At 33.9% G+C, this 26,086-nt stretch overlaps 1 protein-coding gene across 1 annotated transcript in view; it reads left to right on the top strand.

Annotated features, from left to right (window-relative positions):
- Positions 1-26,086, top strand: part of BCAS3 (BCAS3 microtubule associated cell migration factor) — a 557,971-nt gene that overhangs the window by 206,133 nt on the left and 325,752 nt on the right. Inside the window, exon 15 of the mRNA XM_037494441.2 lies at positions 12,934-13,067. Within this exon, the coding sequence (XP_037350338.2) occupies positions 12,934-13,067 (134 nt within the window). The remainder of the gene's footprint in view (positions 1-12,933; positions 13,068-26,086) is intronic.

Raw genomic sequence — 26,086 nt, forward strand, 5'->3', positions numbered from 1 at the left:
CATTCTGGGGCCTGTAGATGTTATCTTGTGTAATCATCGCTAGTTTGCCATTTTAAATTTAAATTTATAATCCATTTTGTGTTAGTTTTGAAGAAGGTATCAAGTTTTAGTTATGGTTCAGTGTTTTTTATTTCATTTTCTGCCCGTGGCTAGCCTCTAGATCCTTAATAATTTGTCTGGGAATCTTTTTTGCGGGGTGGGAGGGGGGCCCAGCCCATACTTTTGACAAGTATTTCAATCATATATTTCAATTTAGTTTAGCACTTAATTTGTCTTTCAGCAGCTACCAGTTCTTTTTATTTATCGCTTTTGACATTATTGTTTTTGATTAGCTTGGTACATCATTGCAGTTTGATAGTTTGGTACATCTTTTGTGGGGGATGGGAGGAGATAGATTTTAATCTGTATCATCAGCTCAAAGTAAGCTTTTGAGAGTTTTTTTTAAGATTGTGGAATTTCTTTTATCCTCATATGGTCTTTCCTTGTTACTGGGAACAGACAGAAAGAGAAAGAGAACTAGCTATGAGGTGTCTTTTCTTGTAGGATACTCATTTTTATCAGATAAAGTGTCCTGCCCATATGACTTCATTTAACTTAATTACTTCCTAGAAGGCCCAATGTTGAAATGGAGCTACAGTGTTTTTTTTTTCGTTTCAACATAGGAATTTTAGTCTATACAAACATTCACCCCACGATGGTAAATATAGAATCATACAGTTACATTCAATTTTAAAATATCTTTTAGAAAACTCAATTCTTCTATATTCTGTTTAACTGTATTCTCCTTACTCAATGTGTTTATCTGCATTTTAAGATATTTAAATATTTTATAAGAAATGTTCAATGGAAATTGTTTTTCCATCCATTAATGTGATTTCCAGCTTTTAACAACTTCCTTATTGCTTTAAGTGTATTGTCCAGTCAGGTACAAGTTAACTGCTTCAATTTGCTTCAGTCATTTTTCCTCCAGTACTTATCTGTACTATGTATTTTTCAGCTCCTTTAAGATGTTACATCTTTTTATCATCTTTTTGGAATCCTCTTCCACCTAGCTGTTACTTATTTCTTGACCCTATCTTAAATGTTGTTTTGGAAGTCTTCCTTCAACCCTACATCTAATGCCATGTATTCCCTTACCTTACTAAATAATTGATTTACTTAACTACTTGGGCTATTCATCAATAAAATGAGGACTATATTTGTATCCAAAAAATACCTAAATCATAGTAAGACCGAATAAATATTTTCATTGTTTTAAGCTCCTCATTCTAATTTTCTCTTATTTACACCTATCAGAATATTGCTTTTTAAATAATTTTACTTTTATTGATAACATGTTTATAAAACTATATATGATTCAGAGGTATAGGTTCATAAGTACGTTAACCTACCACCCTCACCACCAAGTACCCATAGTCCTCCACTACGGTTCTCAGGGTACCCTCCCCACGTTGCTCTCCACCCTTTCACTTTCCGCATTCATCATAGTATTCTCTCAGCATGTTTTCTGCTAGTGGTAAGATTTTATTTTGTCCCCAGGTATTAACCTGGTAATTTTCACATGGTTGGTAGTGAATTAATTATACATTGAACAATTACGTTGTTTCCCATTGTTACAGAAAAAACATAGTAGGGCAGATATAAGGCATCAAGTCACCGTGATTAGTCATTTTTTAAATAAAGCGAACTCAATTCTAATTATTTGCTTTCAATTAGAAAAAAAAATGTGGGAGTGATCCGTAATAGTATTTATATTGAATGCAGATACATCACATTAATTAAGATTGAAATATGTAATCGATATTTATTGAAAAACATCTTGTGCAAAATATATCTGATTTATGTAGCTATAGAAGATTGGCATATTATTAATTATGTTGCTTCTGACATCAACCAAGATAAACATTTTTTATTAATTAAAACATGGGGAAGAAAATCTGAACTCAGCGATCAGCTTTATGTTTTTAATAGTGACCTGTTGTCTGAAATTCAGTGAATAATTGATTTACTTTCCAAAAGCATTATTTCTGCCAGCTAAGCAGTGGAGAACTGTGAATTGCAACACCATCTACATTTTAAATAATTACCCTTCTTTGGCAGGAAAATTGCTTTTCCATCCATTAACAAGAGAAAAATGAATGTTGGGTCTCAAATAAAGCAGATTAAAACATGTACCCTTTTGGATGCTTGACTGCATCTTTAACAGATTTGAAATTTTTATGGTTATTTAAATACTATGTATTGAAAGGTACTGGTGTTCCTGGGTTAATCGTTTAAAAAGTTTGAAGTGTATTTTTTTTGTTGTTTGCTTTGTTTTTCATAATGTTTTTCCTATTGATCCATGAAGTGATTAGGAAAATGCATTGTCTTTTTTTTTTTAAGGATTTATTTATTTGTACATACAAGAGCTGGGGTACAGGCCAGAGACGTGGGGGGTGGGAGGATTCACCAGAGACAGAGAGGGGGAACAGAACAGGCAGACTGACTGAAATACACTGCTAAGGGGAGCAGCAGGCAAGGCAGGAGAGGTCTGCTGCACCATGTGGGTTTCTCCCTGGCCGGCCGGCCGGGGATTGAACTTGTGCTGCAGAGGCTGTGGATTGCTTTACAGTGATGTGCTTAACCCCTTGCAACACCAGGGAGGCCCTGTCTTTGTTTTTGTTAACATTGATAATGCCTCATAGATTTGCAGAATTATGTGGCTCCACATTTTTCTTCTTATTTCACAGTGTCTATTTTACCACTGTCAGTTATTTACATTGTGTCACAAAGCAAAGCAGCTTGATCAGTTTATTGCCCTTTTTCCCCCTAAGAAGGGGATGTTTTCATTATGGGTTTGTAGTTATTCTGTTTCACCATCTTTTACATATATAATGGATTACTCCTTAAGGAATTTGCTCTTACTGTTCTATGTACATTGTGGAACTGGAATTGTATGAAAATTAAAGGGATTGTTGTAGGTTTCAGTTGCAATAAATTACAGGTAGGCATTGTGCTTAGGATCCACAATAACTGTTTGGGTTTCATACAGATGCTTAGTATCACTTAAATGCAATATACACTCACATACACACACATACACATATACATTTTTCAAGTTGATGGAATGTTTTAATATATATTTATAAGCCACAGGTATAATCATAAAGTGTAAATATAAATGGTTTTTCATTGAAGAGGGCTCCCATGAAGGCCCACAAAAGTCCTAATTCAGCCCTGATCCCAGTTTCCATTAGTAAGGAGGAACCCCGCCCTTTCCCAACTAATGGTTAATTGAACAAAGGTGCTCAATTACTGTTAAGTGGATTAATGAAAAGAGGTGAATGCCTACATTGGTATAGAATGTAGGAATGTAAAGTAAACATATGTAACTGCCAGGCATATGAAAAAATGTTCAACATCACTTGTAATCAGGGAAATGCAAATCAAAACTACCATGAGATACCATCTCACACCAGTGAGAATGGCACATATTAAAAAAAACTAGCAACAACAAATGTTGGCGAGGTTGTGGAGAAAAAGGAACTCTCCTGTACTGCTGGTGGGAGTGCATATTGGTCCAACCACTATGGAGAGCTGTGTGGAGATTTCTTGACCTACCAAACATAGAGCTTCCATTTGATCCAGCAATTCCACTCCTAGGTATTTACCCAAATGACACAGAAACAGTAATTCCAAAGGGCACTTGCACCCCTATGTTTATAGCAGCACTATTTACAATAGCTAAGCTATGGAAACAACCCAAATACCCAAAGATAGATGACTGGATCAAGAAGACGTAGTACATATACACCATGGAATGTTACTCAGCAATCAAAAAGGATAAACACATGCAGTTTGAAGCAACATGGATGGAGCTAGAAGGGATCATGCTCAGTGAAATAAGTGAGAAAGAAAAAGAAAAATACCAGATGGTCTCACTCATAGCAGGAATTTAGAAAACCTAAATAAGAGACCAGGAAAAAGACTAACCAATACAAAGTAAAAATCAAAATCAACAAGCAACTATAAACCAGAGACACACTACAGCAGGGGCGGGGGAGGGGCGGGGAAAGGAAGGACTAGAGTCAAAATAAGGGGAGGGGGTGCAATTGTGTGGGGAATATAACCATAATGAAAATGCATACATTGTGCAAAGATGAGAAAAGATGTAAGAATTAAATAAAATATTTAAATTAAAAAAAAGAAAAAACATGTAACTGTAACAGTGTGGCTTTCTAGGAAAGATAAAACCGCAATATAAAACCACTGTTTTTATTTATTTTTTTCATCATTGTCCATTTTTAAACACTATTTGCTGCCCCCACCCCCTCAAAAACCACTGTTTTTAGACAGCAAAGAAGGATATCTATCTAGAACCAAGTGCATTCAGGCAAAGTTGTCAAGGTTGCTCTGTCTTCATTCATCTAGGTCTCTACTCAAAAATTAAATGTTAAACATTAATTAAAATTAAATGTTTAGAATATTTTCCTAAAGGGAGTTAAAATATTTCTAAAGAATAAATATACACAAACATGTATATATAATATATATACTTACATATTATATAATATTATGAAATGTATTAAGTTTAATAGGTGGGCACCTGTCTTCGGAAGGCATGAAGATGGGGATGGGGAATGGGTGCAAGAACATAATATGAACATGAAAATATAATGACCATAGTGCGCATTAATCCATACTCAGAATTAATATATAATCTTAACAAAGTCTTTAAAGTACTAAAATATAGAATAAATTAATATTATCTAATTAAAAATATTTTTTCTTTTTGATATTTTAAGTGTTTCATGAGAAGTTTTTTTTGTCCTCTTGTTTTTCAAGTCACACATTTGTGATGTGATAAGAAGTCATTGTCTCTCTATACATTTACATATATAAATATATTACACACACACACAGTTGTGCAAAGAAGTCCTGCCTGCTTAGATATTTGTTGTATGTGAACATTCATTTTTATATATACTCTTTCTGAAATATAATCAAGGGGTCATACTCTGAAACTTCACGTGTGTTATTTGCTAATGGCATATGTACCCAAAATTTAAGTGATGAATAGTTTGATTTTCCTTCTATTGAATAATCATTATCTGTTACACAGTTTCTGATCTCTTCTGCTAGGCCTGATTGGAGTCTGTTGTATTTACATATATACACTATAGAATATGTGATTCGTGTTGCTTTGGCTACCCGTTTGACAAACCTGCACATGTAAGACTCATTAATACTTTCTTGAACCATTTCTATGCATTTATATTTCTTCCCTCTGACTGCAGATAGCCATTTAGTACATGAAAAGCTATACAACATCACTGATGACCAAAGAATATGGCAAATTAAATCCACAGGAAATCACTGTTTCACTGAAAAGATTAAACCTAAAATGACTGCCAGTACCAAATGTTGATGACGTTACAAAGTTTATGGAAAAGTAAAATGACCAGCCCCTTGTATACATATATAACCCAGCAAATTCACTCCTAAATATTCACCTAAGAGAAATAGAAGCATATATCCATAGAGATTTGGATGAGTTTGATTTATAATAACCTAAGAGTTTGACTTATAATAACCAAGAACTAGAAATGCCTATTATCTTGAATATTGTTGTATTTGAATAGATATATATATATATATATATATATATATATATGTCAGGCTCATCAAATTGTACAGGCAAAATAAATTCATTTATTTTATGTATAAAGTTAACGTTTAAGAAAATATCCTTACACCTGTTATGAAATATTTTCAACCCTTTGGAATATACATACCTATATACCACCTATATACCACCTTCCTGTTGGAAGTCAAGAGAGTTGAAAATAATGATTATTAGATTAATGCTAATAATGCTAATAATGCTAATAATAATGCTTTTCGTGTTTAACATGAAAAGTCATTGAATATGACCAAAGATCTTTAGAAACCTAAAATTTTTTTTAAGTAAATTTTATATTTATATTCCCCATACAATTGCAACCCCCTTATTTTGATCCCAACCCCTCCCCTTCCCGCCCTCCACCCCCCATAGAGTGTCTCTGGTTCATAGTTGTTTGTTGATTTTGATTTTCACTTTCTTATAGTTATTCTTTTTCCTGGTCCCTTATTTAAGTTTTCTAGATTCCTGCTATGAGTGAGACCATCCGGTATTTTTCTTTTTCTTTCTGGCTTATTTTGCTGAGCATGATCCCTTCCAGCTCCATCCATGTTGCTGCGAATTGCATGTGTTTATCTTTTTTGAATGCTGAGTAATATTCCATGGTGTATATGTACTACATCTTCTTGATCCAGTCATCTATTTTTGGGCATTTGGGTTGTTTCCAAAACTTAGCTATTGTAAACAGTGCTGCTATAAACATAGGGGTGCAGGTGCTCTTTGGAATTGATGTTTCTGTGTCCTTTGGGTAAATACCTAGGAGTGGAATTGCTGGATCATATGGAAGCTCTATGTTTAGTAGGTCCAGAAATCTCCACACAGCTCTCCATAGTGGTTGGACCAGTTTGCACTCCCACCAACAGTGCAGGAGAGTTCCTTTTTCTCCACATCCTCGCCAACATTTGTTGTTGCTAGTTTTTTTAATATGTGCCATTCTCACTGGTATAAGATGGTATCTCGTGGTAGTTTTGATTTGCATTTCCCTGATTACAAGTGATGTTGAACATTTTTTCATATGCCTGTTGGCCATTTGCATTTCCTCTTCAGAGAAATTTCTTTTTAGCTCTTCTGCCCATTTTTTGACAGGATTATTTTCTTTGTTGTTGTTGAGTCTCATCAGCTTTTTGCAGATTTTTGTGATCAGTCCTTTATCATTAGTATTGTGTGCAAAAATGTTCTCCCAGTCGGTGGGGTTTCTCTTTGTTTTGGTTATTGTCTCTTTTGCTGTGCAGAAGCTCTTTAATTTGATGTAGTCCCAGCTGTTTATCTTCGCCTTCACTATCACTGCTTTGGGTGATGTGTCTGTAAAGATATCTTTGATGTGCATATTATGTAGTTTTTCGCCTATATTTCCTTCTATGTATTTTATGATTTCAAGTCTTATGTCTAGTTCTTTAATCCATTTTGAGTTGATTTTTGTGTATCATGTGAGGTAGTGGTCAAGAGAAGCCTAAAATTTTTATAGTACAAAGGGAAAGGAAATAAACCAAGTAGTCAACTAATATTTTCAGATATGTAAATTCTAAGTCCTACAAACATAGGAGTAGAGAAGTAATTTATATTGTAAGTAAGCTAGAAAGCCAATTGTTGATTTGAGACTTTTCCACTTGGAACAAGAGCCATATTAGATATTTGGTTCTACTTTATTTTGGTTTTGGATATATATGATTTTAGGAAGGGATAGAGTAACTAATTTCTTTTATTCATGCCTTTAACAGCTTTATAGAACATAAATTTAAGATAGGCAATATATGTGGGCCACAAGGGTGGAAGAATACAATGTTGAGTTTAAACAGTTTAAGAAATATGCTATTATTGGTGCTGCTCATATGAAGATTTTGAAACCACTGTTTTAAGTATTTATACTAAGATCATTGATTTTATAAATTAATCTTTATAGACTATTCTATGATTATGATTTTAGATAATCTGAACACCCAAAAGATTTTGGTCAGTACTAGGATTGTTTTGTTGCTTTTTTGTTTACAGATTTCCTATAACTTCAAAAAATAATGAAATCATGTTTGCCTCTGTACAAGTATCAATTGGGAAGTATTAAATTTGCAAGAATTAAAACCATTGTATAAAATTATTTTGATTATGTGATTTGAATTCATGTAAACATTTCCCTTGACCAAGCATATCAATATTTACTTCTCTTTTTAGAAGTAATTGTAAGTAACTGGTAATTTGTCTTCCGATTCATATGTGTACACGTGATTAAGAACCATACAATTAGGTAGGTGTTATAAATAGGATATGGCAAAGAAGACAAACCTACTCATGTTTCCAAGATTTTATAGCATATGCCCAGTGGAAGTTTGCTACTCTTTAATTTTGCCTTTTGGGTAACCAGCTGACGCCCAGTTGAAAAGACTTATGTTCTCACGAGGCCACAGAAGCCTTAATGTTCAGTCTCCAGCTACCTCACATTTTGGAGAACGCCATGTACCATCAGCAGCTTTAGTCCCCACCCTCTAATGTTAACGCTCATCTATCAAACTTGAGGCTGAGAGTGAGGGAGAGGAAGCTTCCAGATAAACATACAGCAGCGCCTAAACAGCTAATCACTCTAGGCTTCCGCTTCCAGGCCCTATAATTAGAAGTCCTTCTTTTCCTTGTATTCCCAGATGACGCAAATGCTTTTTGTGGCTTGGCACCTCATTTGGGGCGTGGGTTTAGTTTATGGCCAGGCTAGAGTCTGGTTTAGTCTTCTGATGCTGCATAAATAGTTCTCAAGCCACAGTCTGCTCAGTACGAGTTTTTCCTTTTATGTATATCTGCTTTTTAAATTGTTTTCTAGAAAAACAGCTTGTTATTTCCCCTAGCAAAGTGTGCAAAAGAGATGAAATTGTAAATTAAGAGAAAGCACATGAATGTATAACTAGGTCTTTCTTCCTTTCCTTAGTGTCCTTTCAAATTAATTTTTGTCCTAAAAAGTATACTCCTTATAGAAATATCATTTGCATGGAGGAATGGAAAAGAGACAGGGATACACTGACCATGATAAGGATGAGTTTTCTAGGCGATGTTTTTCTAAAAATTTGAATTTGTTTTATATTTAAAGTATTGAACAGATGTCAGTTTAAAAAGGTAGAAATACTTTGAAAAGCCTTTATCTGTGATTATCACTCACATGCAAAACAATAGTCTTGATTTGGCTAGTAAGGATTTTTATTCGGATGTTCATATGAGCAAAATATTGGCATGATTTTAAAAGAAAGGAAGTTTATTTTCAGTAGGTGAGTAATATTGTGTTAAAATGTAAGCTTGTCACTTGTCCTGCAGAATGAGTGCTCTTTTTTTTGAGTTGTTCATCAAGCTCAGAAAATAATTTTTGTGGTGAGCTAGGATCAGCACATTGAAGTGCTTAATAATTCCCTAAAAAAGTAAAGGGAGCAAAGATATACTGTCCACAAAAGGACAGTAAAACATTTATGCTCAAATGTAGAAATTTATTGTTTGAATAGCAGCAACAAGGATAGAATATAAAGTATGTCAATGACCCATGGCCACACAGAGACATTGAGTGGGAGGCAATGTTCTATTATAGATTTGAAGTAGACTTAGTAAATACTTTTCATCCTCTAATATATATATTTTTGGAAATAGGACACTAACACCAAGTACAATATTTTTTAATCTAATGTAGTGACTAGACCTGTTTTTTATGTTACTCAAGGGAATAGCAAACTCAAATGTACTTCATCTTTCCATTTAAATGCCTACCACACACATGATTGATATTCTTTCAACAAAAATGTCATTCTGACATAATGGACAAAACTAATAAACCTTTTTTCCTCCATATAAACCAAATATAAATGAACACAAATTTAGATATGTGTATTATGAACTCTGGCACACCCTAATAAAACTTACTACTAAGAGAGATATTAAAAATGTGCATAGGTAAGTTGAATTTGAATAATAAAAGTGATAAAGCTATTAAAAAGTGGGAAAAGGAGGAACACAAAAACAAGGAGACAGAACAATAGTAATGTTGTAGATGTAAATTGTACTTTACCAGCAAATCACACTAAGTGTGAATAAACTACAAATACTAATTGATTAAAAGATTGAGGTTAAATTAAAAAAATACCCAAACCAAACCACAGTTTTTATCTACAAAGAGGTGATTCAAATTAAAATAATATTGATTGTGAAAGTCAAAGGAATGAAAAAGTGTGTACCATGTATGCACCAGTCATATCAAAACTGGAGGTGGTAAAATCAGTATTAGAGAAACTAGATTTTTAAACAAGGCAAATTCCAAGATAATTGGTAAAACTGGTAAATAAAATTGGTAATTCACTAAGAAGTCATAACACTCCTAGTGGTGTATGAATCTTAAAAAAAAAGAAATTGGAGATGTAAACTTCTGTTCAGCAAAAGAACGTTAAACAGACAATGAGTATCTACAATGATATTATAGATCCAGACACTATTAATTAACTTGAATTGACATTTATTGAACATTCCAGGTATTCAGTTGTACATGGAAGAGCTACCAACAAAAATCGTATTTCCAGAAATTAGGCAAGACTTAACAAATTTCTTATCATAATGGAATTAAGCTAGAAATCTGTAAGTAAAAGATAGCTGCTAAATACACAACTATTTGGAAAGTAAAAAACATTTAAATATTCATGAGTAATAGTAAGACTCTGGACAACATTTGCAACTTAATGTAGAGAAAATTCAGTGACACCAATAGAAGTTTCCCTGAAAAGACCTAGACAAAATGGCCAAGAAGGCAAAAATGGACAAGAAGGCAAAAATTATCAATCTCTTGTGTGAAAAAGTAGGCACAAGGAAAACCCTACTGATATTTGTAAAGTTTCCTATATTTCTAGGAAGTGACTTCCCCAAGAATAAAATTAAATGCAATCACCCAAGAAGTTATTTTATGTTAACAAAACATGGATTCAAAGGAATCTTAATGTAGTAGTTAAAAAAAGCTTCAACGAAAGACCCATATAGTTTTCCTGGCAAATTATACTGAACATTTAAGTAAGAAATAATAGCAAGGAAGGTATATTTTACATTGAGAATAGCTTTCTCTGATATCAAAAACAGGCAAAATCTTATGATCCAGCACCCCCCAGAAACACACTCATGAAAATCTTCAACAAAATATTAAGTAATTGAATCCAGTACCATGTAATAAAGAATTTTGAGTGGAGCTTATCTCAAGAATGCAAAGCGTCTGTAACATTTGATAATCAGTCATTATTAAAATTCACCATATTAATTTAAGTAAAACTGCTTAATCATCTCATGGTGCAGAAAAGCACTTCACAAGATTCAGCGTAGTTCAGTATAAAAACTGTCAGAAATAAGAAGTAGAAAGGAGTGTCCTTAACTTGGTAGAAGGAATTTATAAAAAAAAAAATACAGCTGACATTATCATCAGCTGAATGCTTTTTCTAAAACTTGGAAGAAGTCATGGAGAATGTTACTTCTCACCACTCCTATTTACCTCAGCAAATGCAGTGTCTACAAAAGAAAGAAAAAGCATCTATAAGGAAGAAATCAAATTATATCTGTAAAGAAAATCATGTGTTGTCTACATTTAAAACTCCCAGAACTGGCAGACTATATCATCATTGTAAAAAAATGTCAATTATATTTTTGTACAACAGCAAGAAAAAAATTTGAAGCATCATCTATACCAGATCTAAGAATAGATAGATAGATAGATAGATAGATAGATAGATAGATAGATAGATAGATAGATAGATAAGCTGTGTTCATAGGTCAGAAGTCCATTATTTGCAAATTGATTTACAAAATTAATATCCCCTCAAAAAATTCTAGTCATATTATTTTGCACTGTTTCTGCATTTGGAAAGGCAAAGGAACTAGAATAACCAACATAATCTTGAAAAGGAGAATTCATTTACCTAATTTCAACTTACCATAATAAAACAATTGTGGAATAGAATAGAATTTTATTTTAGAAAAAGATCTACACAAGTATGACTATTTGATTAATGGATAAAAAAAAATTTCTACAGGAAAGAATGCTTGCTGGCACAATTGGGCATCATTTGCAAGAAAGTGTTAGATTGATACCTTATGCTTTTGTTTTTAAAGATTTATTTATTTATGCATACAAGAGCTGGGGTATAGGCCAGAGGTGTGGGAGGTGAGACGATTCACCAGAGACAGAGCAGGGAACAGAACAGGCAGATCAACTGAAGTACACTGCTGAAGGGAGCACCAGGCGAGACAGGAGAGGTCTGTTGCGCCATGTGAGTTGCTCCCTGGCCAGCCGGGGATCGAACCCATGCTGCAGAGGCTGCAGACATCCTCACAGGCTGCATCTTAACCCCTTGTGCCACCAGGGAGGCCTGATACCTTATATGTTTAGATTAACAAATGTTAACCAAAATGGTTGGCCGACCTAAATGTAAAGTATAAAAGTGAATCTTTCAAAAGAAAATATAAAGTTCTTGCAGTCTTGGTGTAGGCAAATAAACCTTATCTTTGACATGTCATCAAAATGAAAAACTTGGCCCTCCCTGTTGGCAGAGGGTTTAATGTCCAGTGATACTGTGGTATGACTTTGATCCTGGCCAGGGAGCTACCCCCCTGGAACAGCACACCTCTCCTGTCTCACACGCTGCTCCCCTCAGCAGTGTATTTCAGTAGATCTGCCTGTTCTGCTCCCCACTCTGTCTCTGGTGAATCCTCTCACCTCCCCCCTTCCTCCCCACACACCCTCATCCCCACATCACTGGCCTACACCCCAGTTCTTGTTTGTATTTTAAAAAAAAAAGAAATGAAAAGCTAATTTTCTGTGAACTATACTGTAGGTAATTTGAATAAACAGGTCAGGTGAAGTCAAGTTTCAAACTAGTGAATTAAGGTAGGTTATTAGCAGTTGTAAAGTAGATAATTGGAACTTAAAACTTCTGAGAAGTAGGAAAACATTGAATGTGTTCTATATATTTAAATCATTTCATATTCTTGTTTCCATATTTAGTACTTTAAAATGCATGTATACCCTGTAAATTTAGTCATAAAAACTTTTCTCTGTTAATCCTAAAGGAACATCATAAAACCTTTACAGCTAGTATCCTCACTATGTTTATTTGCTTATGCTGTGTTTTGTAGTCACGAAAAACATGCTGTCTTTATTTTTTAAGTATAGAAAGTTTCTTATGTCACTGATTTTTTTTTTTTAACACCATCTGGTCTAATGTTAAAGCACAGTGAGTTCTGTATGAAAATATTTAATGCATATCATAATTTTTTTAAACCTACAGGAATGCTTCTAGTTACAACAGATACACTTGGCCATGACTTTCATGTCTTCCAAATTCTGACACATCCTTGGTCCTCTTCACAAAGTGCTGTACATCATCTATATACTCTTCACAGGGGAGAAACGGAAGCCAAAGTAAGTTGTATGTTTTTCGGATACTTTATTGAATATGATATCTATTCTATTGGTTATTTATATCATATTGGAGCTTAATATTAGTAAAAGCATATCTTTGGTGGGTCAGATAATTAAGAAAAGATATTTATCTTATTTTCGCCCACTAAATACATAAGGACTAGGTGAACAGTTCAAGAAATGCTGATAAAACAAAAGCTCCATTTATCCTGCTCATCATACCCGGTAACATTCTTGCTGCAAAGAAAACTTGTCTGTTTTTCTATGCAATTTGATTTTATATACACGATTATATGGATACACCTACATATATACATGTAAACAAAATAACAGTTGAATTTTATAATGTATATGCTCTTATCGTTTTTATTGACTGGTATGCTGGAGGCAGTTTATGGTTGCTAGTGACCGTCAATTATATACTTTTGTTTACCACTCTGCATGTTGTAACGTTATGTTTGTAGCATTTGTGGTAGGAGTATTTACATAAAAGAAATCCGCAAACACTGCAAACCAGAGCAATTATTTTTTCTTACCTGGCCAATTTTCAGCATTTACCTGCACATAACAGTAGGAACATATACATCCATATCCTTAATTTATTGAGCATTTGTATTCAGAAGCATGTTAAATGCTTAACATCACTTGGTAGATACTGAGATATTATATTAATAGCCAAAAACCTCAGTTGTTTTTTGTTTCACAGAGCTTATGTTTCTGTATTTATCAATACACTCTGTATATACTTCATTCTAAGAGGTAATTTTTTGATCCAATGAAATTTATTAACTGTAGTGTTTATCCTTTACCAATAGTCTAAGAAGCTGTTTATCATAAATTTCCACTAAATATTATCCTATCAGATCACAACACTTTCAAATATATGGAAATCCGTGAGTTTTTATTGGCATTTTAGAAGGAAGTATTTTTTGGCATTTAGAAATAAGTACAAGAGGTTGCTTGTTGACCAACTTTTATACTGAAAACTGAAAAAAGGAATATAATCTAGCATTTACCTTGTTTTTTTGTATCAGTTTAAAATAAGATAATTAAATAATTTATGAGATATAGTTTTTCTTTATTGAATAACTCTAGTAATAAACATTAGATTTTAAGAGTTACTGTGTTGGTACCCTTAACTGTTTTATGCAGTTCCTCATATATATTCAACAATTATTTTAATGTCCAAATAGCCTATATTTTAAGTTAACTGGGCATTTGTGTTCTTTTGATATATCTCTATCCTTTGATTGTGTTCTTTCTTTATATGCACAACCATCCTTTTAGTGACTATTTTGGTTTACTTTCTCTTTGATTTGAAATTTTCAGTTAGGACCTCTCCGGTGGTGCAGCAGGTTGAGCGCTGCGCTGTGAGGCTGTCCGCAGCCTCTGCAGTGCGGGTTCGATTCCCGGCTGGTCAGGGAGAAACCCACATGGCGCAGCAGACCTCTCCTGCCTCGCCCACTGCTCCTCTCAGTAGTGTCTTTGGTCTGTTTGCCTGTTTTGCTCTCCGCTCTATCTCTGGTGAATTCTCTCACTCTCCAGTGCCTCTGACCTGTACCCCAGTTCTTGTATAAATAAATAAATCTTTAAAAAAAATGAAATTTTCAATTAGATGAGCATTTTAGGTAGAGATTTAATATTTCATTATGCTGCTTGTTACACTTTATTATTTCTTACCTCTTTTTATTTTAACCACTTTGTCCTCACTGAAAGCTGGTGTGCTGTACCTCAGCTAAAAGCTCCTGTAATGAAATATTTTAAACACAGAACTATTTTAGATATATTTTTATTAAATTAGTGTTATTTAAGATTTAGTTTACCAATACATTCCACCTGAAAATAGAGATCACTCTTGATATCTATCAATCTTGTACATGATAGATACAAATATGTACTATTGAGAATGCTATTCCTATTTAACAAGTAGTAAACCAATAGAAGTTATTAAAATTGTTTTGTCTATGTCATATCCTGTACTTCAAGAGATTTGGAAATTTCAAAACAGTAAACACCAAGATCAAAGGAAACTAAATAATGGCCAAATTAAAAATTTTTTTTATCATAATGTATTTTGAAGTGATATATAAACTTTAAGCACTGATGATGAACACTGTGTGGCTCATCATGTGTCTGTCCATCTTTGAGTGATCAAAATTATGTCATTCTGGATTCTAATACAAACTCTGAGGATACTTTAATCAGGCAAGAAAAAAATCAAGTATGTGGATCTAATTATGTTGAATTAAGTCGTTTTGTGATCTGTGACTTGGAATATACCCTGCATCTGACAGTAATTTTCCTCATAAAGCACATATGCAGCTAGGAAAATATTCCTTGTTTTCAACAGTGCAACCATATATAATGGAAGCCTTACAATATTTTGTTAAAATACTTCCGTCATGTCTTACTCAAGCAGACATGTCATTTTTGTACTTAACATGCTAATTTTGATAAATGGTAAACTTGGTTTTCAAACATCTGCACATCAGTAAGTATTTCTTTTACCTTATCAGAGCAGTCCTGAAAAATGGTATGATTAATATGTTTAATTCTCAAGTAAAAGGATCTAACTATTTAGTATTATTTATTGATAGTATGTGATTGTTAGCTCAGATAAAACATTTTTTTTTAGTGTGAGTATAAATATTGCCTACTTATTCTGAAATTCAGTCTTTACTGGGATTTCTACACTTTTATTAAGCCGGGCAACACTATGCATAACTCTATGGTCATTATTTTGTCAATTCTCCTCCCCCCCAAAAAAAAACACACTTTATTTTTTAAAATGTGAAAATGTAGTCATTTACATAACCCCCCACAAATAAGCCCCTTAACTCTTAGCTCTTACTCCCCATGCCCCATCTCCTAAGTTTTCATGTATTTTTGGTTACTACGTCGTAATTGTATAACCAAGGACCAATTTTCTACTTTAACTTAAGGTTCAATTTTTTTCCCCTGAAATATGGCTCAATAACTATTTCATATAGTTTATTTCAGGAAATAATCAGGAATTTTAGAAATAATCAACATTAAAAAGATTTAGTTAGCCACCTTGCACAATTAGGGCCAATGTCAAATAAGAGGGACCCTCCCTCTGAAACAACTGAAGACCAAAAGTACAGTGGATTTGTACAGTGCACATTAGACTGGGAAGGATGGTTATCCTGGGAGATGTGAAATGAATGAGGATGATGCTGTCATTGATTGGTTTACTGCCTTTGAAGAGATTTCAGCTCATGGTGCAGGATGAGGAAACCCATGGTGAACTTTCTTTGTTGATGAGCTATTGCTAAGGGTCCAGGCAGACCTAGACATAAGGTTCTCAGGAGTATCATAGAAATAAAAGTTGTATAGAAAGAATTCCCTGATCTCTGAAGACGAAACTCCATCATCAAATCAGAAAGGAAGAAATAAAAATCTCTTTACTTAAATTTGACAGCGTTGTCCATGTAGAAGTTCTAATGGAGTCTACAAAAATAGAACCAATATGTGATATATACAAGATTAGGTTATGAAGGGCCTCCCTGGTGGTGCAAGGGGTTAAGATGCAACCTATGAGGCTTACTGCAGCCACTGCAACACGAGTTCGATCCCTGGCCAGGGAGCTACCCACATGGCCCAGCAGACCTCTTCTGACTCACCCGCTGCTCTCCTCAGCAGTGTATTTCAGTCAATCTGCCTGTTCTGTTCCCCACTCTGTCTTTGGTGAATCCTCTTGCCGCCTGCACCTCTGGCCTGTACCCCTGTTCTTGTATACATAAATGAATAAATCTTAAAAAAAAAGTTTAGGTTATGAGGTCAGAATACAGAATCACTTGCACTTTTATATACTACAAAAAGTTACTTTGTAATTTAAAAAAGTCAATAAAAGTACAAGCTAGAAAACTATTAAACATGGCTTATAGTAAATACCTAAATAAGTGAAGTTAAACAATGTTCTTTGAATAGAATATTTAATGCAATAAGTTTACTAATTCTCCAAATTGACCTGTGTGTTGAATCCAGTCCCCATCAAAATTACAGCAGGATTTTTGTGAGGAAGAAATTGAAATTCTAGTTTTAAAGTTCTCATGGAAATACATAGGATTTAGAATGGGTAAAATAACACTGAGGTTGGTGGGATATCACTACCTGATATCAAGATTTCCTAAAACTTTAGTAACCAGTAAGGAATCTAGGAATATTCTCTACATATATATATATATATATATATATGTAGAGAATATTATATATATATATAATAATATATATATTAATATATATATATACACACCTAGACAGTTGACTTTTGAAAAAAGGTACAATATGGAGAAAGGTTATTCTTTATAGCAATGAACCAGTTGGATATTTATGTGCAGAAAAATGGGGTAACAATCCATACTTCATGTCTTCTACAAATACTAACTCAGTTTAAATAGACTTAGATATAAAACCTAAAATTTTTAGCATCTGGATGAAAATGATTGTTATAAGTGATGCTCATATCAAAATCCATTAAAGCAAAAGGGATATTTGTATTTATTAAAATAAAATACATCTGCTCTTTTTTTTTTTTTTAATGGCAACAAGTGTTAGGCCTAGAGTCATCAGGTTTTTATTTTATTTATTTTTTTTGAACTTTTTTTTTAATTTAAATTTTATTTTTATATTCCCCATACAATTACAACCCCCTTATTTTGACCCCAATCCCTCCTATCCCTGCCTCTCACCCCCCATAGTGTCTCTGGCTCATAGTTTTTGTTGATTTTGATTTTGTTTGTCGATTTTTCTTTCTTATAGTTATGCTTTTTCCTGGTCCCTTATTTAAGTTTTCTAGATTCTTGCTATGAGTGAGACCGTCCGGTATTTTTCTTTTTCTTTCTGGCATATTTTGCTGAGCATGATCCCTTCCAGCTCCATCCATGTTGCTGCAAATTGCATGTGTTTATCTTTTTTGAATGCTGAGTAATATTCCATGGTGTATATGTACCACATCTTCTTGGTCCAGTCATCTATTTTTGGGCATTTGGGTTGTTTCCAAAGCTTAGCTATTGTAAATAGTGCTGTTGTAAACATAGGGGTGCAGGTACTCTTTGGAATTGATGTTTCTATGTCCTTTGGGTAAATACCTAGGAGTGGAATTGCTGGATCATATGGAAGCTCTATGTTTGGTAGGTCAAGAAATCTTCACACAGCTCTCCCTAGTGGTTGGACCAGTTTGTACTCCCACCAACAGTGCAGGAGAGTTCCTTTTTCTCCACATCCTTGCCAACATTTGTTGTTGCTAGTTTTTTAAATATGTGCCATTCTCACTGGTATAAGATGGTATCTCATGGTAGTTTTGATTTGCATTTCCCTGATGACAAGTGATGTTGAACATTTTTTCATATGCCTGTTGGCCATTTGCATTTCCTCTTCAGAGAAGTTTCTTTTTAGTTCTTCTGCCCATTTTTTGACTGGATTATTTACTTTGTTTTTGTTGAGTCTCATCAGCTCTTTGTAGATTTTTGTGATCAGACCTTTATCATTAGTGTTGTGTGCAAAAATGTTCTCCCAGTCAGTGGGGTTTCTCTTTGTTTTGGTAATGGACATCCTACCAAAAGCAGTATACAGATTCAGTGCTATTCCAATAAAAATTTCAATGTCATTCTTCAAAGAAATAAAACAATTTATTGTTGAAATTCATATGGAATCACCCAAAACCCCAAATAGCCAAAGCTCTCCTGAAAAAAAAAGAAGGGAATGGAGGCATCACACGCCCAGATTTCAAACTATACTACAAAGTCATAATCATCAAAACTACATGGTATAGGAACAAGAACAGACACACAGACCAATGGAATCGAATAGAAAATCCAGAAATAAACCCACAGATTTACAGCCAACTAACCTTTGACAAAGGAGCCAAGAACATGCATTGGAGCAAAGAAAGTTTGATCAATAAATGGTGCTGGGAAAACTGGGTCGCTACATGCAAAAGAATGAAGCTTGACTACTACCTAACACCATGCACAAAAACCAACTCAAAATGGATTAAAGAACTAGACATAAGACCTGAAACCATAAAATACATAGAAGGAAATATAGGCAAAACACTGCATGATATGCACATCAAAGACATCTTTACAGACACATCACCCAAAGCAGTGATAGTGAAGGCAAAGATGAACAGCTGGGACTACATCAAATTAAAGAGCTTCTGCACAGCAAAAGATACAACATCTGCTCTTTTAAAATCACTGTTAAAAGAATGAAAATACACAAGTTTTCATGCATCTAAAACATCTTTTAAGTGAATGGATGGACAGGACCTTGCATATATTGCTCTTGGGGATATAAAATGTACAATTACTCAGAAAAGTAGCTCAACCATTTCTAAACATTTTAACATGTACTTTGTCATACAAACTAGTAACCTCAATCCTGGGTGATCCATAACAGAAAATTCTGGTTAATATATAAATTTACTGCATATTTCTTTCCTATAGGTTTCGTAACGAATTCTCATGAACCTGGGGAAGTAAAATAAAAGAAATGTACTCTCTTAGCATTCTGGAAGCTAAAAGTTCAAAATCAAGGTGCACTCCCTCCAGAATTTCTAAAGAATAATCCTTTCTTTGTGTTTTCCTGATTCTGCCAGCATTCTTTACCTTATGGATTATCACTCCATCCTCTGCCTCTGGCCACTTTTCTTTTTCTTCTTTGTTTTCTCTCTGTTTTAAAAGGATACATGTGAATATAGTTAGAATCAATATTAATAATCCAGGATAAGCTCTCAAGATCTATAATTTACATAATAAGGTAATATTTGCTATTTGGACCTATAGTGTAATATATGCAGATTCCAGGGTATTGGATCTAAATATGTTGTTTTGGGGTCACTAACTTTTTGCAGTCTAGTCTGAGAGTACAAAACAGCTATGATTGAGACTCTGTATGTGATTCTTCCTGGGGCAAAGTTTCTCTTGATATCCTGGTAGAAGGAGACTATTTATAGGAAAAGATGCAGAAAAAATAATATGGAGAAATAAAAATAGAAAAACCTCTCAAATTTGTTGAAATATATAAATTAAAATTCCTAAAATGACACACAGACACCTAATAGGATTGCATGTGAGAAAATACAAGATTAGGAACATCATAGTTGATTTTATGAAAATCAAAGTAGCCAGAGGAATGTAACACATTACATTCAGGGAAATAACATTTTAATAAACTATTGACTTCTCATGAGAAATCAGTTGGATTACTTTAAAGAACTAGAAGAAAAAAAATAGTCAATCAAAAATTCTCCATATTACAGGAAAAAAATTTGTATGGTGACACATCAACTATCCTTCCTGTGATCATTTCACAGTATAATCAAATATCAAATTATGTAGTACCCCCCAAAAAGAATACAGTGTTTTATGTTATTTATGCCTCAAAGTAAATGGTCTGTCCAGCAAAAGTATCAAGATTCATATCTACACTAAAGTGAAATGATACCAGAACAAACGTTGGTCTTTGGGAAGTAATATTATATCTGAGAAATGGTAAATTTTTTAGTAGACAGTATAAGTTTTCCTCTTAATTTGTTAGAAATATGTAGAATTTTCAAATTAGGATATATTTACTTTTACATTATTTTGCAGGGATTAAATTGTGTGTGTGTATATATATATATATACACATAACATATATATGGTACATAAAACATTAGTGTTATGGATCTTTGGTGATAGAGTGGGAGTAGGTATTTGGAACTATAGTTTCAAGGTTTATTGTGCTATATCTAAAAATACAGTATTTGCATAAAATGGAATTCAAAAAAATGTTTAGTTAATCAAATAAAATTAGAAAAGGAGTCTTATGTGCACAAGAAACGTGGTACAATATTCAATGGAATATCAAAATTCAAGCACATGTATTTAAATATTATTTGTTTAAATATTAGTATTTAAATATTAATATATGCTAATCTAAAGCATTCCAATCTATTTTTTTTCCTCTTTTTTTTAATAATAAATTTTATTTTTATGTTCCCCATACAATTGCAGCCCCCCATTCTGACCCCAATCCCTCCCCTCCCACCCCCGCCCCCCTAAAAGTGTCTCTGGTTCGTAGTTTTTTGTTGATTTTGATTTTCACTTTCTTATAGTTACTCTTTTTCCTGGTCCCTTATTTAAGTTTTCTAGATTCCTGCTATGAGTGAGACCATCCGGTATTTTTCTTTTTCTTTTTGGCTTATTTCGCTGAGCATGATCCCTTCCAGTGCCATCCATGTTGCTGCAAATTGCATGTGTTTATCTTTTTTGAATGCTGAGTAATATTCCATGGTATATATGTACCACATCTTCTTGATCCAGTCATCTATTTTTGGGCATTTGGGTTGTTTCCAAAGCTTAGCTATTGTAAACAGTGCTGCTATAAACATAGGGGTGCAGGTGTTCTTTGGAATTGATGTTTCTGTGTCCTTTGGATAAATACCTAGGAGTGGAATTGCTGGATCATATGGAAGCTCTATGTTTAGTAGGTCCAGAAATCTCCACACAGTAAAGCATTCCAATCTAAAGGAAGAAACTTCCTGTTAGAGATTTACTTTGTGTATAGAGGCATTAATTGAATAATAAATGCATGGTAAAAAGCAACCATATCAGTCAAACAACAAGCATAAGCTTAGATGTTGAAAATCGGACTATATTAATATCAGATAAATAAAGGTTAAGAGAGAAAGTATTTTACCAGAGATATTCCATAATGTTTTAGAGTCAAATTATCAGGAAGATTTAAATGGGTATCACCTAAAACTGAGCTTAGCAGCACTTTCTCATTATGAGACAGAAGAAATAGGAGGGATTGCAGGGGCTGATGGGATATCTGTGCAATCCTGTCATCCATATCACCCTAATAGATAAATAACCTGCAGTATATTTATGCATTTCAATTATGGCATTAGGTGGTAATCACTGTGCAGTACAAGGCAGTTGCAGGCTTTTCCAGCACTTTATTCCAGTCACTCTCATCATCAGATAGAAATGGGTCATGAGTGATCTAGATTGTTCAACTATCAGTCATAATTTGTTTGTACAGCTAAGTGACCCTAAAAGAGTGGCACCTGCAATCTGCCAGAATGTATTTTTCCTCATGGCCATCCCAGTATTGGCCACTGAAAACTAGCTGTGTCAGGATAAATAAGACATTTCCAGTCCTAAGGTACATTCTCTAAAGCAGTAGTCAGCAAACTTTTTCTGTAAAGAGCCATATATATTTTAAACATATGATATTTGCATTCAACTCTGCCTTTGTAGCACAAAAATATCCATAGATAATATATAAAGAATGAATATGGTTGATCCTCAATTTCATCACACCTGTAGATTTGTAATCTGTGTAAAACGCAGGTGACAAGTTCCCATTATCCTGCTATGCTGATCAGTTGTTACTTTATTTGGCCCTCCAGAGTCTCTGTTGGGGGTTTACAGCTACCCTGGGCCAGTGGACACCTTCAGATTTCAACTTAGTCAAGCCATCTGTGAATCTGTCACAGACATTTAAAGGAAGCTCTGTGAATCAAGGGCCTGTTGAACCGTGGCATTACTTCAGACAGTGGAGTAGGTGAGAAAGTAGCTGTAAAACAAGATGCTGTAGGGCCAGGTTGGAACATATTCTGAGGATCAGTTCTTCAGTCACAAGGTAACAGGTTAATAGCTGCCCTCTAAAAAAGGAAGTATCTGTACTTGGTTGCTAAATCAGGCAGGTGGCGATGTTGTACTGAGATAACACCTCAGTGTTTCAGTAGCCATTAAGTATTTACCTAAATTTTCCCTTTTGGGAAACTGTTGTTTCTTTTGTATAACGTTGGGAGAAACTGGAAGCACTTGTCCCTCTACCATCTCAGTCTGCATGGCAGAGGATACCCTCTGACATTTAAGTAAGTAAACAACAATCAATTAACCTATGGATACCCAGTTACACAATCATTTTAATATGAGCTACAGTAGTACTCCCATAAGATTAGCTGCTCTTCACTGCTATAAACTTTATGTACAACACATTCTAGGGTATCTTTCACCTACCAGAACACAAGAATATTTCTCTAACAAGAGGACATGAATTTAATGTTCACATGTCTGTTCCAGTGACAACTGCCAGGTGATCATATTACTCCCTGTCTTGGTGCAGGGAAGGCTCTCCAGCAGATGCCACAGCGGAATCCAGGAGTGTTGCCTTGTCTCACTTGGCCAGGTGTTGCTGACAGTCATTTTCCCTTACTTGTCAGGGTCCTGTGTGTGTCCAGGCACAACAGTGTCCTTCTTTCTGGCCCCATTCCCATCACTGCCAAGCTCACCCTGGTGTGGGTAGCACTTTTGGCTTCCCCTCATCCCTGTCTCCACTGAAGTTCAAGTTGCAGCAAGAGTCAGCTTTATTATCACACCTGGCACTGGGTGTTTGCAGGGTTCCACATTTACTTAAAAAAAATAAAAATAATTATACATTAATATACACTTATCAGAAATCCCATTTATAATTTACCAGCTGTATGGATAACATTTTGCAAAATTTAGGTATATCACAATCAGGATATTGATATTGGTATACTCTAATAATTTTTTCAGATTTCACCAGATTCATTTGTACTTATTTGTGTGTGTATATTTAATTCTATACAATTTAATCACACCTGTAGGTTGGTGTATCTACCAACAAGCTTATGAACTGTTTCCTAATTGCCCCTGTATAAGTAGACCCACCTTCCACAGTTTTACAGATTTACTGTAAAGTATACTGGCTGGTTAACTTTTGCTATATGGATGTTGTCTTTATGATTCTTATTTTTATAGCTTCTGAAAGATTAATATTCTTGGTACTTTTTATCCATGTACTCCTTGCTTTGGTTTTCTTTCCTTTTGAAGAAGATTTAATGGGAACTGATACTTGAATTATTAGGCATATATTTGTCTGAAGAGTCTAAAGTTACTTAACAATGGTATAAAATCATGGTTTATTTTTCTCATATCACAAGAATGCGACTGCTGATATTTATACAGTTGCTCAACTCTGTTCCTGTGACTTTTTGTTCTTTTCGCTTTGATTGTTGACTATTGCCAATTCTCTGGACCTCATTTCTGAATTCAAGGCAGTCAGTGGGCAGAAAGGGAAGCATTGGTGTTGTTAATTCTCTTTATCAGGAAAGGAGATATGTTCTCAGAATCCTGCAATATAATCTTGCATTTGTCTAACTGAACATAACTATATCAACTAAGCTATCTTCTGTTGATATAGTTGAGAGAGTGGTGAGAGAGTGAAGGTTGGAAATGGTGTTTCATTTCCATCTAGTACTTAACAGCTATATAACCATCACCACAATCAAGATATAGAAACTTTTAACTATCCCAGAAAATTTCCTCCTACCCTTTTCAATCATCTATCCCAGTAACACCTTATTAATCATTGTCATTTCCTTATATTGAAGAAAAGCAACATTTATGTAATTTTTTTGGCTTGGAAGGGGTTGGAGGAACTCATTTCTGATCACTTTATTTTCTACCTCCGTGTTACAGACTTTGAGTAGCTGCATCTTCGGAGTATTCTAGAACTCCCAATTTCTTCCTCATGTTCTCCTTCCCTCCCACATTCCTACTGAATTATAATTTTGATGGTGGGATTAAAGAGTCTGCATTTCTTACAGATGACCTAGGTGATCTCATACTCAAGTTTGAGAATCTCTGTCTTAGGGTTTAGAATGTTAAATGATCATATGTTTTTGGTTTTTTTAAACAAATTATTTTTTTATATTTTACATTATTGTTCATTTTTAAACAATATTTGCTTCCCCCACCCCTCAGGTGTAGTCTCCATAGAATTTCCTTCACCAATGCGCCCTGCACCATCACTCTGAGTAATAAGTAAAGTAGTTACTTAACTGGATTTGGGAGGTGAATTCGCAGCGTAAATTTTGAGCAAGCTAAAATGCTAATTTCTACATTTTAGATGATTAAACATAATAACACTTAATTCTAGTGCTCAGATACTGTTGTTTCATATGTAATTTGAATTCATCCCATTTTGTGAATATTTGTTTGGTTTTGATAAAAATGTTTGACAGTTATTTCATTTGAGTATATTAGTGTTATATCTGATTTTACATGTCCCAAATATTGTTATTTTGAATTAAAACACCAATATATTCAGATTGTTGAAATATATTTGTATAAATCCAGTACTGCTGGAATAAAGCTACAGTATATTTTAAGGAAAAGATATATTACCTTTTTAAAAGCATAATTGGTTTCTGATAGCAGAATTTTATATCATTACAAGAAGCAAGTGTGAGATATTATAAATATGCCAAATAATGTAGGAACCTTTTAAAGATCAATAAATTAAATGACATAATATATTTTTAAAGACATTTTAGTAAGAACTGTTTTTAACTAATATCTCAAAGTTAGTTAAGAATTCTGTATTGTATATTTAAAGATTCCAAATTGATAATAATGATTGTCCTAATGAGTATTCCCATACTAAATTAGGTACTTTTTGCTTGATTTTCCCCCATCTTTTAATTCCACACCTTTATGTTAAATGGTATAAAACTTAATAAGAACATCAGATTATACCTTTTACCCATATTATATGGGTAAAAGTCACTTGTTTAACCCACTGCCAGATGTGATGAGAGCCAAGATGGGCACAGATAAAATGCTAGTTTATGCTTTGTTGCAGCTGCTTATCTTCCTTTGAGCTTAGGACAGAAGAGACATCTCTTAGAAGAAAGGGGCAGTTAAATGAAATCATAAACTATAAAAAGAGACTATAGAACTTCCCAGTCAGCAAACTAACTAGTTAGTTCTTTCTTTTTTTTCAATAACAGCTTTATTGAGACATAATTCACATATATAAAGTTCATTCTTATAAAGTATCTTTCTTATCTAGTAGTTTTTAGCATGTTCACAGTTGTACATCAAACGTGATTAATTATTCCAGAAAAATTTCATCATCCCAAAGCGAAGCAGGTAACTAGCAGCAGCCTTTCTTCATTTCCTCCCTCCAGT

Source organism: Talpa occidentalis, unplaced genomic scaffold (assembly GCF_014898055.3).
Source record: "Talpa occidentalis isolate TD23 unplaced genomic scaffold, MPIMG_talOcc4v2.1 talOcc4.7, whole genome shotgun sequence".
NCBI classification, from domain to species: domain Eukaryota; kingdom Metazoa; phylum Chordata; class Mammalia; order Eulipotyphla; family Talpidae; genus Talpa; species Talpa occidentalis.